This window comes from Nerophis ophidion, linkage group LG16, assembly GCF_033978795.1.
Source record: "Nerophis ophidion isolate RoL-2023_Sa linkage group LG16, RoL_Noph_v1.0, whole genome shotgun sequence".
NCBI classification, from domain to species: Eukaryota; Metazoa; Chordata; class Actinopteri; order Syngnathiformes; family Syngnathidae; genus Nerophis; species Nerophis ophidion.
In genome coordinates this window covers 23,604,965-23,622,464 of record NC_084626.1, presented here as the reverse complement: position 1 = coordinate 23,622,464, position 17,500 = coordinate 23,604,965, and the positions used below count along the sequence as shown (strand labels likewise).

The following is a 17,500-nucleotide window of genomic DNA, read 5'->3' as shown; positions in this document are numbered from 1 at the left end:
CTTTTGAATATGACTCCCTGAGCGCAGCAACGTTTGAAAGTCGCAATTTTTTGTGTACATTTTACCAGACACATTAAGGCCCTGCTTGGTCCACTGCCCTCCTACTTTTGTCACTTAATCACACAGAGGAGTGTTGACTCTTGTTGTTGATTTTTTGTTGCTCACTCTTCCGTTTTCCTGCAGGGGACAGGGAATATGTGCTTTTGTTCACTCTGCTCCTTAACATGTTGCAAAAAGACTGGATGCTATCTGATTTTTATTTAATTGAACGCTTTTCAATCCAGATTGAGAGCCCTTGAGGTCAAGTTTTTAAAATGCAACCTTTTTTTCTTTGTGTATGACATGTATTTTAATGTAACTCAATCTTTTACTGCCTATTGGCCAGGACTTTCTTTAAAAAATTGTTTTAATCTCAATGGGACTTAAATAAAAGTGAATAAAATCAATTTAAAAAAATAAAAAAAAACATTATATATGTTTGCAAAAAAGTATCGGACCGACATCGCGGACATCGGCCTGAATTTTACTGTATCAGATCGGAAAGAAAATCAGTGGTATCGCATATCACTATTCCGAATTTCCAGGCTTCAAACCAAAGTAATCACTGCACTGACTTTGAAGGGTGAGTCATCCATCCATCCATCCATTTCCTACCGCTTGTCCCAATATCATTAAACAATGGCATAATTATTACAATTAGAAAATAGCTATTTAAATTACTGTGATGAGGTGGCGACTTGTCCAGGGTGTACGCCGCCTTCCGCCCATGTGCAGCTGATAGGCTCCAGCAACGCCCGCAACCCCGAACGGGACAAGCGGTAGAAAATGGATGGATGGATGGCTGTTTAAATTATGAATTGAGAGGAGCCAAATGAGGTAGTTCGGGCATCTGGTCAGGATGCCACCCGAACGCCTCCCTAGGGAGGTGTTTAGGGCACGTCCAGCTGGTAGGAGGCCACGGGGAAGACCCAGGACACGTTGGGAAGACTATGTCTCCCGGCTGGCCTGGGAACGCCTCGGGATCCCCCGGGAAGAGTTGGACGTAATGGCTGGGGAGAGGGAAGTCTGGGCTTCCCTGCTTAGGCTGCTGCCCCCGCGACCCGACCTCGGATAAGTGGAAGAAGATGGATGGATGGATGACATGTATTTTTATGTTTCTGTTGGCCAGGACTTTCTTGAAAAATAGTTTTTTTAATCTCAATGGGATATAAATAAAGGTTCAAAAAAATCAATAAAAAAAAACAAAAAACATGTGTCATGTTACGGATCGGAAAGAAAATCAGTGGTTTCGCACATTATTCCGAAGTTCCAGGCTTCAAACCAAAGTAATCACTGCACTAGATTTGTGTTAGCCCCGCCCACTGACTTTGAAGGGTGAGTCATCCATCCATCCATCCATTTCCTACCACTTGTCCCAATACCATTGAATAATGACATAATCAATACAATTAGAAAATAGCTGTTTAAATGATGAAATAATGAATTTTGACACAACCGATGTATTTCACAAGTAAAATGAACATCAACATTCTTGTACAAACCCCGTTTCCATTTGAGTTAGGAAATTGTGTTAGATGTAAATATAAATGGAATACAATGATTTGCAAATAATTTTCAACCCATATTCAGTTGAATGCACTACAAAGACAACATATTTGATGTTCAAACTGATTGTTGCAAACAATAATTAACTTAGAATTTCATGGCTGCAACACGTGCCAAAGTAGTTGGGAAAGGGCATGTTCACCACTGTGTTACATCACCTTTTCTTTTAACAACACTCAATAAACGTTTGGGAACTGAGGAAACTAATTGTTGAAGCTTTGAAAGTGGAATTCTTTCCCATTCTTCTTTTATGTAGAGCTTCAGTCCTTCAACAGTCCGGGGTCTCCACCGACATACGCTTCATAATGTGCCACACATTTTCCATGGGAGACAGGTCTGGACTGCAGGCGGGCCAGGAAAGTACCTGCACTCTTTTACTACAAAGCCACACTGTTGCTGAAATAAGCAGGGGCGTCCATGATAACGTTGCTTGGACGGCAACATATATTGCTCCAAAACCTGTATGTACCTTTCAGCATTAATGGTGCCTTCACAGATGTGTAAGTTACCCATGCCTTGGGCACTAATTCACCCCAATACCATCACAGATGCTGGCTTTTCATCTTTACCCCGAGATCAATCCGGATGGTTCTTTTCCTCTTTGATCCGAAGGACACAACGTCCACAGTTTCCCCCAAAAAAAGCTTTAACTTGCACTTACAGATGTAGCGACGAACTGTATTTAGTGACAGTGGTTTTCTGAAGTGTTCCTGAGCCCATGTGGTGATATCCTTTAGAGATTGATGTCGGGTTTTTTATACAGTGCCGTCTGAGGGATCGAAGGTCACGGTCATCTCCGCTTACGAGGAGTAATTTCTCCAGATTCTCTGAACGTTTTGATGATATTATGGAGCGTAGATGTTGAAATCCCTAAATGTCTTGCAATGTCACTTTGAGAAAGGTTGTTCTTAAACTGTTTGACTATTTGCTCACGCAGTTGTGGACAAAGGGGTGTACCTCGCCCCATCCTTTCTTGTGAAAGACTGAGCATTTTTTGGGAAGCTGTTTTTATAGCCAATCATGGCACCCACCTGTTCCCAATTAGCCTGCACACCTGTGGGACGTTCCAAATAAGTGTTTGATGAGCATTCCTCAACTTTATCAGTATTTATTGCCACCTTTCCCAACTTCTTTGTCACGTGTTGCTGGCATCAAATTCTAAAGTTAGTGATTATTTGCAATAAAAAAAAAAATGTTTATGAGTTTGAACATCAAATATGTTGTCTTTGTAGCATATTCAACTGAATATGGCTTGAAAAGGATTTGCAAATCATTGTATTCTGTTTATATTTACATCTAACACAATTTCCCAACTCATATGGAAACGGGGTTTGTATTTTTTTTTGTTTCGGGGTGTCTTTTTTTTTTTTTGTAAACAGAGTCATGATTTGATTATCATTGAACATTGAAGACGACATTGTTGACATGAATTAATCGAAACACTTGCTCGTTGTGCAGCGAATTCTCCTTTTCAAATGTTAATGATGAAAAAAATCCTAACCCTGTACAATTGTGTCTTTTTGTCGACAGAACCGCATCGCAGAAGACTGTGAATTGGATGCCATTTATTCCCGACTGGATGTGAGCCGACCGAGAGCCCTTTAAAAAAGTGAAGATGACGTTGCTATGGAAAGTTCTGGGTCTGCAGTCGCTTGTGTGGAGCCTTGCAGGTAAAGCCTCTTGTTTGTCGTTTGTCTCTTGTAGCTGCCTTTGTGCGTTTAGTCATTTTTCATGTGCCTGGAAGCCAGGTTACTGGCTTAGAAGCTATAATTTTGGAAGGCACTACCCGAAATGAGAAGATCACGGACATTATCACAGTTGAATACATGCTCTGCTGCAAGAGGCTCAAACACGCCATTGAATGTCCTTCATTTGGAAATGATTCTAACGTCATCGGCTGGTATTATCGCTATGCAAGTACTGCACGGCAAAAGCATATTTTGAAGATTTTCTATTGTTAATTACAAACCCCGTTTCCATATGAGTTGGGAAATTGCGTTAGATGTAAATATAAACAGAATACAATGATTTCCTAATAATTTTCAACCCATATTCAGTTGAATATGCTACAAAGACGACATATTTGATGTTCAAACTCAAATAATCATTAACTTTAGAATTTGATGCCAGCAACAAGTGACAAAAAAGTTCAAAAAGGTGGCAATAAATACTGATAAAGTTGAGGAACTCATCAAACACTTTATTTGGAACATCCCACAGGTGTGCAGGCTAATTGGGAACAGGTGGGTGCCATGATTGGCTATAAAAACAGCTTCCCAAAAAATGCTCAGTCTTTCACAAGAAAGGATGGGGCGAGGTACACCCCTTTGTCCACAACTGCGTGAGCAAATAGTCAAACAGTTTAAGAACAACCTTTCTCAAAGTGCAATTGCAAGAAATTTAGGGATTTCAACATCTACGGTTCATAATATCAAAAGTTTCAGAGAATCTGGACAAATCAATCCACGTAAGCGGCATGGCCGGAAAACAACATTGAATGACCGTGACTTTCGATCACCCTGATGGCACTGTATCAAAAACCGACATCAATTTCTAAAGGATATCACCACATGGGCTCAGGAACACTTCAGAAAACCACTCTCACTAAATACAGTTGGTCGTTACATCTGTAAGTGCAACTTAAAGCTCTATAATGCAAAGCGAAAGCCATTTATCAACAACATCCAAAAACGCCGGCGGCTTCTCTGGGCCCGGGATCATCTAAGATGGACTGATGCACAGTGGAAAAGTGTTCTGTGGTCTGACGAGTCCACATTTCAAATTGTTTTTGTCGACATTGTGTCATCCGGAACCAAAGGGTAAGCGAACCATCCAGACTGTTATGGACGCAAAGTTCAAAAGCTAGCATCTGTGATGGTATGGGGGTGCATTAGTGCGCAAGACATGGGTAACTTACACATCTGTGAAGGCACCATTAATGCTGAAAGGTACATACAGGTTTTGGAACAACATATGCTGCCATCTAAGCGCCGTCTTTTTCATGGACGCCCCTGCTTATTTCAGCAAGACAATGCCAAGCCACATTCAGCACGTGTTACAACAGCGTGGCTTCGTAAAAAAAGAGTGCAGGTACTTTCCTGGCCCGCCTGCAGTCCAGACATGTCTCCCATCGAAAATGTGTAGCGCATTATGAAGCGTACAATACGACAGCGGAGACCCCGGACTGAAACTACATAAAACAAGAATGGGAAAGAATTCCACTTTCAAAGCTTCAACAATTGGTTTCCTCAGTTCCCAAACGTTTATTGAGTGTTGTTAAAAGAAAAGGTGATGTAACGCGGTGGTGAACATGCCCTTTCCCAACTACTTTGGCAGTCATGAAATTCAAAGTTAATTATTATTTGCAAAAAAAAATAAAGTTTGAGTTAAAACATCAAATATCTTGTCTTTGTAGTGCATTCAAATGAATATGGGTTGAAAATAATTTGCAAAATTTCCCAAATCATATGGAAACGGGGTTTGTAAATTAATATAAAAAGCTGTGTCCTCTACAACAGTGGTTCTCAACCTTTTTTCAGTGATGTACCCCCTGTGAACATGTTTTTAATTCAAGTACCCCCTAATCAGAGCAAAGCATTTTTGGTTGAAAAAAAAAGAGATAAAGAAGTAAAATACAGCACTATGTCATCAGTTTCTGATTTATTAAATTGTATAACAGTGCAAAATATTGTTCATTTGTAGTGGTCTTTCTTGAACTATTTGGAAAAAAAAGTACAAAAATAACTAAAAATTGTTGAAAAATAAACAAGTGATTCAATTATAAATGCAGATTTCTCCACATAGAAGTAATCATCAACTTAAAGTGCCCTCTTTGGGGATTGTAATAGAGATCCATCTGGATTCATCAACTTACTTCTAAACATTTCTTCACCAAAAAATAAATCTTTAACATCAATATTTATGGAACATGTCCACAAACAATCTAGCTGTCAACACTGAATTGTTGCATTGTTGCATTTCTTTTCACAGTTTATGAACTTACATTCATATTTTGTTGAAGTATTATTCAATAAATATGTTTATAAAGGATTTTTGAATTGCTATTTTTAGAATATTTTAAAAAAATGGCATACCTTCAAGTACCCCCAGGGGTATGCTTACCCCCATTTGAGAACCACTGCCATTAGACATTTCATGAATACATGAGATATGATGGCTATATTTGAAATTAATATGCTCTGACGGTGTGTGAATGTTGTCTGTCTATCTGTGTCGGCCCTGCGATGAGGTGGCGGCTTGTCCATGGTGTAAACGCCTTCCGCCTGATTGTAGATGAGATAGGCGCCAGCAACCCAAAAAGGGAATATGTGGTAGGAAATAGATGGATGGATGGATGCCCTGACGGATATTCTGATTGTGTTTGAACTCAGCTGAATGTGTGGCAAGCGTACCTCGCTTGGACTCGAACCAGCGAGCCACGGTGTGCTGGAAACCGTGAACAAGTCAGTTAGCGTGGATTGCACTCGCAGAGTGTACTCCGCCTGCTCGAGTGGTAAGCTTTTCGCAGCCAGTGGCAGAGTTAGCAGTTTTATACGTACATCTTAGAGAAAAAATACCACTTTGGCTGGAAAAATATCGAATATCTGGGATGCCTAAGCCAGTGTTTTTCAACCCTTTTTTGAGCCAAGGAACATTTTTTTGCGTCTGAAAAAATCCGGAGGCACAATACGAGCAGAAAACATTAAAAAACGAAACTCGGTTATTTGACAATTGACACTGACAAGCTTTATTTTCCAATCTTATTTATATAGCACGTTTAAACAACAATAACGTTTCCCAAGTGCTGCACAGCCATGTTAAAAACAATATTAAAAAAAACTATTTTATGTTCCACCAATGACTGAATAAAAACAAAAAATAAATAAATATAAAACCAATATAAAAAAAAACAATTAAAAAATAAATATGATTAAAAACAATTTTAAAGGGTAAAATCAATTAAAACTGTAAAAACAATCAATCAATCAATCAATGTTTACTTATATAGCCCTAAATCACTAGTGTCTCAAAGGGCTGCACAAACCACCACGACATCCTCGGTAGGCCCACGCAAGGAAAACTCACACCCAGTGGGACATTGGTGACAATGATGACTATGAGAACCTTGGAGAGGAGGAAAGCAATGGATGTCGAGCGGGTTTAACATGATACTGTCGCAAGAGTCCAGTCCAAAGCGGATCCAACACAGCAGCGAGAGTCCCGTTCACAGCGGAGCCAGCAGGAAACCATCCCAAGCGGAGGCGGATCAGCAGCGCAGAGATGTCCCCAACCGATACACAGGCGAGCAGTACATGGCCACCGGATCGGACCGGACCCCCTCCACAAGGGAGAGTGGGACATAGAAGAAAAAGGAAAGAAACGGCAGATCAACTGGTCTAAAAAGGGAGTCTATTTAAAGGCTAGAGTATACAAATGAGTTTTAAGGTGAGAAATCAAAGTGTATATTTTGTCCATTTTTAACATGTACAAGACACATAAGAACTGAAATGACATTTTTGGCACAGTCCCACTAAGTGAAGTGAAGTGAATGATATTTATATAGCGCTTTTCTCTAGTCACTCAAAGCACTTTACATAGTGAAACCCAATATCTAAGTTACATTTAAAGCAGTGTGGGTGGCACTGGGAGCAGGTGGGTAAAGCGTCTTGCCCAAGGACACAACGGCAGTAACTAGGATGGCGGAAGCGGGAATCGAACCTGCAACCCTCAAGTTGCTGGCACGGCCACTCTACCAACCGAGCAGACATACGTTACAGGGGGGGACAAGACGGGACCGCCAACTGATCAGCCACTTACGGCGCTCCTTAAAAAGGTGAGAAAAAGGTGACATTGGGAGAGGGACGGGGTAAAAAAAAAAATATATCAGTCTAAGCCAGGGGTAGGGAACCTATGGCTCTAGAGCCAGATGTGGCTCTTTTGATGACTGCATCTGGCTCTCAGATAGATCTTAGCCGACATTGCTTAACGCGATAATTATGAATAATTTCGCTGGTAATCACAGCGCTAAAAATAACGTGCAAAATATAAAACATTCTCATGCATTTAAATCCATCCATCCGTTTTCTACCGCACCTGTTCAAGAAGTCGCATTAATGGTAAGAAGTATTTTATGTCACAATGGGGGGGGTCGTTCTCCCAGGAAGGCAGACGGACTACTCGGGACATGGCATTTAGGTAAAAACATGATTTAATTTAAACTAACAAAAAGATACAAACAAAAATCGCTCACAGCGGAGGCACAACTTGGGCTAAGGAACAAAGCTAAGGCATAAACAGACTATGAACATAAATCAAACAAAACTTACTTGGCATGGCATGAAGCACGAAACTATGGCAAGGCATGAAACAAGTCAGCACAGGGCGACTGACTGGCAAAGACGAGCTTAATTACTGCCTCTGATTAGTGCTCGGGAAGCAGGTGAGCGGGCATTTTGTCCACCAGAGACTGGTGGACAAAATGAGTAACCAAGGAAACAAGACAAGGGAGTGGAAAAAAACAGGAACTTAAAGAGTCCGAAGGACAAACAGCACATGGCCAAACAAAAACATGATCAGCAGACATGGCATTTTATTTATTATTGGTTAGCTTCAGAATAACAATGTTATTAAAAAGAATAAAAGACTTATTATACTCAAAAAATGTTGGTCTTACTTAAAAATGCACACATTTAGTTGTATTCGGTGTTAAATAATATGATATGGCTCTCACGGAAAAAACATTTTGAAATATTTGGCTTTCATGGCTCTCTCAGCCAAAAAGGTTCCCGACCCCTGGTCTAAAGCTGGACCCTCAGGAGGAGTCCAGACTGAGTCCAAGGAAAAAAACTCACATAGCATGGCACACATTAAACATGGTACATATAATCACACCAACTTTCACCAGAAGGGGGGGGGGCTGCCGCTATATATCGCTACTCAGCCATCCACAACCCCAGAGGAATTAAGTGGTGGTGAAGGCGTTGATTTGGGGAGGGGCGTTTGCATGCTTGTGTGCCCAATTAACTTGGGTGAGATGTTGAAATGTTTTTGTGGACTGGGGCCGATCTCAAAGTTCGACACCAGGTGTTGTTGGGGGAAAAAAAAGGAAGGTGAAAAGCGTCGATCTTCGAGGAGTCTTCAGAACAGCCTGTTCCTGATTGCCATGCGAGGGAGTCAAATCTTAGATTAAGAAGTTATTTTTCTTCGAGAAGACTAAACAGTGACTTGCCTTCTCTGTGTGTCCAATTCCAATTCAATTATTCCTTGTCGGCAAGCTTCTTCAAGATGAGATCACTTTTGCGAATCAAATCAGACATGGCTCCAGTCTGTGTTCCCACAGCCCGACCCAATCCTTCCATTGCGTTGAACAGCCGTTCGGCCCCTTGAATTTCGAATTCCGAATTTGACGATACACCAGAGCAATGCCCAGCTCCGCGATCACAGCTCCAAATAGGTATATGTCTTCCACGTCCTTGATGGAAAAGACTGAGAGGGACATGATTCTCCATTTATCCCAGAAGTCTCTCACGTACCCCGCAGCAATGGTTCCATCAGGGTAGCCAGGCTTCCCCGAACCCTCTTGTCCTTGTCGAAAAGACTGTCCATTGCGTCGAGAGTCCAGCTGATCATATTCATATTTGATGTTTAGATTAGAGGACAGCGCAAAGAAAGGGGCTTCAGAACAGTTCAGACAAAGACAGGACACAGAGAGCAAGCAGGGACAGAAAGGAGTCGCAATTGTTGGATATGACTTTAAACCATAACCCAGCATGCATCACTGTAGCTCTTGTCTCAAAGTAGGTGTACTGTCACTACCTGTCACATCACGCCCTGACTTATTCTGAGTTTCTTGCTGTTTTCCGTTGTATAGTGTTTTAGTTCTTGTCTTGCGCTCCTATTTTTATGGCTTTTTCTCTTTTTTGTGCTATTGTCCTGTAGCAGTTTCATGTCTTCCTTTCAGCGATATTTCCCGCATCCACTTTGTTTTAGCAATCAATAATATTTCAGTTGTTTTTATCCTTTTTTGTGGGGATGTTGTTGATCGGCGTGTCATGTTCGGATGTACTTTGTGGACGCCGTCTTTGCTTCACAGTAAGTCTTTGTTGTCGTCCAGCATTTGTTAGCCTCATGCAACATTACGTTGAAATGTTTGCCAAAAAAACTGACTCTAGTCTTACATTAAACATTGAGAAAACCACCACAATGTATTTTGTAAACAAATTTAAAATGTCATCCTTTCCATATATAACTGTTAATAAGGAAATAATACAAAATGTTAGTGACTATTGTTACAGAAGGTGTCATTTTAGAACCAACACTTGGCTTTAAAAAACATATCAAACAAAGATGTGTCAGAGACTTAAGTACAACAGAAAACATTTCAAATGTATCAGGAATTTGTTAACACTGGAGGCAGCTCAAAATTATTTTTAATGCAATGATTGTCTCGTTTTTATTATTGTATAACATGCAACGAGCAAAATGACACTGAGGCCATTGGAAACCTTGCAAACAGTCGCTCAAAATCCTTTACCTCACTGTCATGTCGGATGTACTTTGTGGACGCTATCTGCTCCAGATGCTGTAAGTCTTTGCTGTCGTCCAGCATTCTGTTTTTGTTTACTTTGTAGCCAGTTCAGTTTTTGTTCCGTTCTGCGTAGCCTTCCCTAAGCTCCAAAGCCTTGTCTTAGGGGAACCTACCCTTTTCTTTATTTTTGGTTTAAGCATTAGACACCTTTTTACCTGCACGTCGTCTACAAAGCAATTAGCTACCAGCTGTTACCTACTGATTTGGAAGAGTATTACACGTTTACTCTGCCGAGCTCTCGACAGCTCCGACACTCAACAACAACACATCGTTTGCAGACTATAATTACTGGTTTGCAAAAAATATATTTTTAACCCAAATTGGTAAAATTAGGTCATCTCCAACGGCACATAAGACTGTGCCTCATGGTACACTAGTGGTTGAAAAACTCTGGCCTAAACAACACGGCAGAAGGTCAGAGCTGTCAAGTTGTTCAGATTTTGGCAGAACAACACACATCCACGGTTTCATCACATGGAACCCCAGCTTTTATTTAAAGGATTCATCCAGGATGTGATGAGAGTATCCTCTGGACTACCAGTGAGTACTACAATTGACACACTCAAAGCTGCTATATTTACTGAAACAGGCGTACAAGTGACATTATGGGTGTTGTTTTCATGTTTGTTGGGCTCTAATTACCATACTGTCCCAGCTATAGATTGCACTGGTATTTCTCCAATCAGCTAAACAGACTCGACAACTCCTCGGCGAAGTTTTGGTGAATATATGAAACTGAAACAATACAAAAAGAATGCCATTGTAAGTTAAAAACACTAGCACAGACACTTGTAAACGTGTTAGCATCTTTTCTAGCTTGATCACATTACCCTAGAGCAGGGGTCGGGAACATTTTTGGCTGAGAGAGCCATGAAAGCCAAATATTTCCAAATGTATTTCCGTGAGAGCCGTATCATAATTTTTAACACTGAATACAACTAAATGCGTGCATTTTTAAGTAAGACCAACATTTTTAGAGTATAATAAGTCTCTTATTCTTTTTAATAACATTGTTATTCTGAAGCTAACCAATAATAAATCAAATGTCATGTCTGTTGATCATGTTTTTGTTTGGCCATGTGATGTTTGTTCTTTGCACTCTTTAAGTTCCTGTTTTTTTTTTCACTCCCTTGTCTGGTTTCCTTGGTTACTCATTTTGTCCACCTGTCTCTGGTGGACAAAATGCCCACTCACCTGCTTCCCGAGCACTAATCAGAGGCAGTATTTAAGCTCGTCTTTGCCAGTCAGTCGCCCTGTGCTGACTTGTTTCATGCCTTGCCATAGTTTCGTGCTTCATGCCATGCCGAGTAAGTTTTGTTTGATTTAAGTTCTTAGTCTGTTTATGCGTTAGCTTTGTTCCTTAGCCCAAGTTGTGCCTCTGCTGTGAGCGATTTTTGTTTGTATCTTTTTGTTAGTTTAAATTAAATCATGTTTTTACCTAAATGCCATGTCCCGAGTAGTCCGTCTGCCTTCCTGGGAGACCGACCCCGCAGTAAGCTGCAACCCCCCCACCCCATCATGACTTAAAATACTTCTTACCATTAATGCGACTTCTTGAACAGGTGCGGTAGAAAACGGATGGATGGATTTAAATGCATGAGAATGTTTTGTATTTTGCACGTTATTTTTAGCACTGTGATTACCAGTGAAATTATTCATAATTATCGCGTTAAGCAATGTCAGCTAAGATTTATCTGAGAGCCAGATGCAGTCATCAAAAGAGCCACATCCGGCTCTAGAGCCATAGGTTCCCTACCCCTGCCCTAACATTTACAAATATGCATTAAAGCACTCCTACAGACATCACACATTGGATGATTTAGTGAGAATGAATTGTTTTAGTTGCATTGCAAAACTTACCAAAGTTGCTTGGAGTGATGAATGAAGAATCCTTTCGAGCAGAAACGCTATGGAAGAAGAATAGGAAAAAAATGGGATGTACTTCCGGTTCAAGGCACGAAACAGGAGTTCCATTTTCAGCTCATCAAAAAGATAAGACCATAGCACAAACAATACCTCAGTTTCTCTGTCAGTGTTTTATGAAAATAAAAAACAATTGAATACCAAGTAGTATGGCCATTAGCGAGTCATATACCAGAATGCTAACAGTTCCCATGCTGCTGCTGCCCTGAAATTTTTTTTTTTATATAAATACGTGTCTGTTCTTTTCAAGCTGGTTTTATAGCCAATCATGGCACCCACCTGTTCCCAATTAGCCTGTTCACACCGCGGGATGTTCCAAATAAGTATTTGATGAGCATTCCTCAATTTTCTCAGTCTTTTTTGCCAATTGTGCTAGCTTTTCGAAACATGTTGTGGACATCAATTTCCAAATGAGGTAGTTTTTGCTAAAAATAACAAAGTTTTCCAGTTTGAATGTTAAGTACCTTGTCTTTGCAGTCTATTCAGTTTAATAAAGGTTTAAAAGGATTAGCAAATCATTGTATTGTACTTTTATTTACAATTTACACAACGTGCCAACTTCACTGGTTTTGGGTTTTGGAGATGATACAACAAACTTGCTGGCCAGAACTAGAAGTTTAATAATCTGAAGTTAAGTTTTGGCTGTACGTATAATTACATATTTTTATGTAATTTTATGTGTGGATTTACATCTTGTGCAAAAACAGGGTCAACGCAGCGCTTATATTTTTAAACCTCAAGCCTGCTGAGACCTGCCACCATCAGCCTTAGCCTTGAAAGAGTTTCAATTGACTAAAATAGACTTTTCAGCCTTACAATTTAATTTGAAATGCGTATTTGGTTTGAAGGTATTTTCATTTAGTGTCTCTTATACTGTGGTTCGAGTATCCAGATAAGAACGTATAAGTACTTTTGACATCTTGACATTGTACGAGAGGATTATTGTTGCATTCATCCAACTTATCGCTTGGTAACAAAACCCACTTTACTGCGATTGCTACAACCCCCTTAAGGATTAGGCAGATAGCTCAAAATTGACTACTGGGAAGAGGAGTGTTGTGCAGTGCGGAGCCCAAAAGCTGGGCAATTGAAGCTAGAGAGGCTAAGATAAATATATTTTTTTTACATATACCAAATATAAACGAGGACTGCAAGCTGAAACATTAGAGGAATTACAGGCCTACTGAAATGAGATGTTCTTATTTTAACGGGGATAGCAGGTCCATTCTATGTGTCATACTTGATCATTTCGCCATATTGCCACTAAGGATTTAGTGGAAAACATAGACGATAAAGTTCACAACTTTTAGTCGCTAATAAAAAAAGCCTTGCCTGTACCGGAAGTAGCAGACGATGTGCGCGTGACGTCACGGGTTGTGGAGCTCCTCACATCCTCACATTGTTTAAAATCATGGCCACCAGCAGCAAGAGCGATTCGGACCGAAAAAGCGACGACTTCCCCATTAATTTGAGCGAAGATGAAATATTCGTGGATGAGGAAAGTTAGAGTGAAGCACTAGAAAAAATTAAGAAAAAAAAGGCAAGAGCGGTGGGAGCAATTCAGATGTTATTAGACACATTTACTAGGATAATTCTGGAAAATCCCCTATCTGCTTATTGTGTTACTAGTATTTTAGTAAGATTATAAAGTCATACCAGGAAGTCAGAGGGGTTTGGTGACTGCCAGTGTCTCTGATGGAAGCCACGGTGGAGCCAAGAAAGTCGCAGCTGCCTTTTTGACAGCTGCAGGAGGACGCAAGCTTCGCTCGTGTATCCGGTAAGAGCCGACTTATTACCACCATTTTCTCACCGAAACCCTCCGTGCGTCAGTTGAGGTGGGCGGGGTTTGGTGGTAGCGGGGGTGTATAATGTAGCCTGGAAGAGTTCGGGATACATGGGATTCTGGGTATTTGTTCTGTTGCGTTTATGTTGTGTTACAGTGCGGATGTTTGGTGTGGGTTCACAGTGTGGCGCATAATAGCAAGAGTGCTAAAGTTGTTTATATCACAACCCTCAGTGTAACCTGTATGGCTGTTGAGCAACTATTTTTTTTTTATATTTTATTTCGGCAATCTTCACATAAAACAAAGAACAACAACAAGAAAAGAAAAAAAAAAACAAAAAAAAACACTCATTTGAGCAATGATTGAGCCGAAAGGGTGTAGGTTGAACCAATGCTTATATAAACCTACCCCATCACAACAAGAACAAGCTTCAAAATATATAAAATCTAAAACATGCTTCACTTATATTACTTTTTTTTTTTAAACAATAAATAATCAACATATATGTAGCACACGTCTCATATACATAGTTTAACATTTAAATCAAACATATACATTTGTACACTTATATATGTATATATATATACACACATATATATACATATACATACATACACACACATATATATATATATATATATATATATATACATACACATATACACACATACATACAGATGGACCGCTCGTCGGGACCCAGGATGGACCGCTCGCCTGTATCGGTTGGGGACATCTCTACGCTGCTGATCCGCTTGAGATGGTTTCCTGTGGACGAGACTCTCACTGCTGTGTTGGAGCCACTATGGATTGAACTTTCACAGTATCATGTTAGACCCGCTCGACATCCATTGCTTTCGGTCCCCTAGAGGGGGGGGGGTTGCCCACATCTGAGGTCCTCTCCAAGGTTTCTCATAGTCAGCATTGTCGCTGGCGTCCCACTGAATGTGAATTCTCCCTGCCCACTGGGTGTGAGTTTTCCTTGCCCTTTTGTGGGTTCTTCCGAGGATGTTGTAGTCGTAATGATTTGTGCAGTCCTTTGAGACATTTGTGATTTGGGGCTATATAAATAAACATTGATTGATTGATTGATACATACATTATACATACACAATTCATTTAAATTCCATATAAAGTGGTAATATATACATTTTAATATAACCTATATGTATAATTATGAAATCATACATTGTATTTATATACATATTATATATTATTGTCTTTCTAAAACAATGTTTGCTCTTCTTTCTTATATTTACTAATGATAAGTGATTTAAAAAGCTTTTTAAACTGGTTTATGTTGGTGCTGTGTTTTATTTCATCCCTGTATGCCCTGCAGTCGCTTATTTGTCTGCAGAAACCTCATACAGCATGTGAATGGGCTGGTAAGCTGTTTGTTACGGTTTTAGAGGGCCCTAAACGCATTGTCATCATAGCACACCCTTATTATTGTTGTTAGTGTGAAGACCAGCAGACGGTCGAGAGAATGGTTGCTCTGAAACTCAGTAGTCTACCGGAAAAATTGAGATAGTTGGCAAATGTGATGTTGTCAAGCGGCATTCAAATAAAACTCGCGGGCCGCACTAATATTAAATGTTCATATAAAGGTGCGGGCCGCGTTGTCTGAGACCCCTGGTTAATACATAGCACAAAGCAAAAAAAAACTTTGTACGCTGTGTTATGTCATTTTAAATGTCAAAAGAGTCTTGTGGCTCCCATAGATTTCTTTATTTTGTGAAACAGGTCAAAATGGCTCTTTGAGTGGTAAAGGTTGCCGACCCCTGCTCTAGGCCAGTGTTTTTTAATGAGTAGTTGTAACCGTGAGATATTGTCTGGTGTGCCGTGATTTCACCTAATTGGGTTTAAAATATTTTTTTGCAAACCAGTAATTATATTCCGCAAATGTGCCGTTGTTGAGTGTCTCTGGTGTCTAGAGCTCGGCATATCCGTTTGTGGCAGCAGGTAGTTAATTGCTTTGTAAATGTCCGGAACACGGTTTTTCGTAATCACAATATGCGGGAGGCAGAGTGCGGGTAAAAAAAGGTATTTGATGCTTAACCCAAAAATAAACAAAAGGCAAGAGCCGCTAAGAAAAGTCATTTCTGCTGTCTTGGAGCCACTATGGATTGAACTTTCACAGTATCATGTTAGACCCGCTCGACATCCATTGCTTTCGGTCCCCTAGAGGGGGGGGGTTGCCCACATCTGAGGTCCTCTCCAAGGTTTCTCATAGTCAGCATTGTCGCTGGCGTCCCACTGAATGTGAATTCTCCCTGCCCACTGGGTGTGAGTTTTCCTTGCCCTTTTGTGGGTTCTTCCCAGGATGTTGTAGTCGTAATGATTTGTGCAGTCCTTTGAGACATTTGTGATTTGGGGCTATATAAATAAACATTGATTGATTGATTGATTGAAGCTTAGGGATGGATATGATAAATGAAGTTAAAACTTAACTGGTTGCAAAGTAAACAAAAAAATATTGCTGGACGACAGCAAAGACTTACAGCGTGTGGAGCAGACGCATACTTGCCAACCCTCACGCATTTTCCGGGAGACTCCCGAAATTCAGTGCCTCTCCCAAAAACCTCCCGGGACAAATTTTCACCCGAAAATCTCCCGAGATTCAGGCGGAGCTGGAGGCCACGCCCCCTTCAGCTCCAGACCTGACTCATTGTTGTGACCCTGTTAAACAGGACAATACTGCCATCTACTGTACATAGAATAGAATGTAAATATATTCTACATTTAAGTGCAGTCAAGGAACATTCATTAGGGAGTCTGTTCTGAAGCCCACAGTAAAGAGACGTAACTTCATCACGTCGCCTGGTTTTTGACTCCAACCCGATATATCACACCGTCGACGAACAAAATGAAGAAATACGCTTGCAAGTTCCAGAACGATTGGAAACAAGAATTTCAGTTTATCCAGGAGAGTTCGAAGGGAAATGGGTATGTTGCCTGTAAGTTTTGTTGAACAGACTTCTCCATTGAACACGGTAGCCGAACGGATATACTCAGCCATGAACGGTCAGCGGAGCACAAAGCGTCCGCAGCGCAGCATCGTCCACAACCCAGTATTATGGCCCACCTCGCAAAATGGAGACCCGATGGTGTAACTTATGCTGAGACAAAGATGGCTATGCTGATAGCTGGAAGCAACATCCCCTTCTCATTTATAAATAATAAATGGGTTGTAATGTATAGCGCTTTTCTACCTTCAAGGTACTCAAAGCGCTTTGACACTACTTCCACATTCACACACTGATGGAAGGAGCTGCCATGCAAGGCGCTAACCAGCACCCATCAGGAGCAAGGGTGAAGTGTCTTGCTCAGGACACAACGGACGTGACGAGGTTGGTACTAGGTGGGGATTGAACCAGGGACCCTCGGGTTGCGCACGGCCACTCTCCCGATGCGCCACGCCGTCCCTTGCGGATGTCTACAACAAATCCGTGAAGGATATGTTCCCGGATTCGGAGATCGCTCGCCAATACGCAAATGGCAGAACAAAGGTTACTCAAATAGTGAAAGGTAATTGTTGTTGTTGTTTTTTAGTAACCAGCCAGCACAGTACAGTTAGTAGAGCAACTATGTTTTTATTACTGTG

The 17,500-nt window shown here is 40.7% G+C and overlaps 1 protein-coding gene across 2 annotated transcripts in view; it reads left to right on the top strand.

Annotated features, from left to right (window-relative positions):
* LOC133535176 (contactin-4-like) overlaps nucleotides 1-17,500 on the top strand; it is a 645,232-nt gene that overhangs the window by 230,451 nt on the left and 397,281 nt on the right. For both annotated transcript variants that reach the window (XM_061874742.1, XM_061874741.1), the window contains one exon: nucleotides 3,136-3,275. In XM_061874742.1, coding sequence (XP_061730726.1) covers nucleotides 3,221-3,275 — 55 coding nt within the window. In that variant the 5' untranslated portion in view covers nucleotides 3,136-3,220. The remainder of the gene's footprint in view (nucleotides 1-3,135; nucleotides 3,276-17,500) is intronic.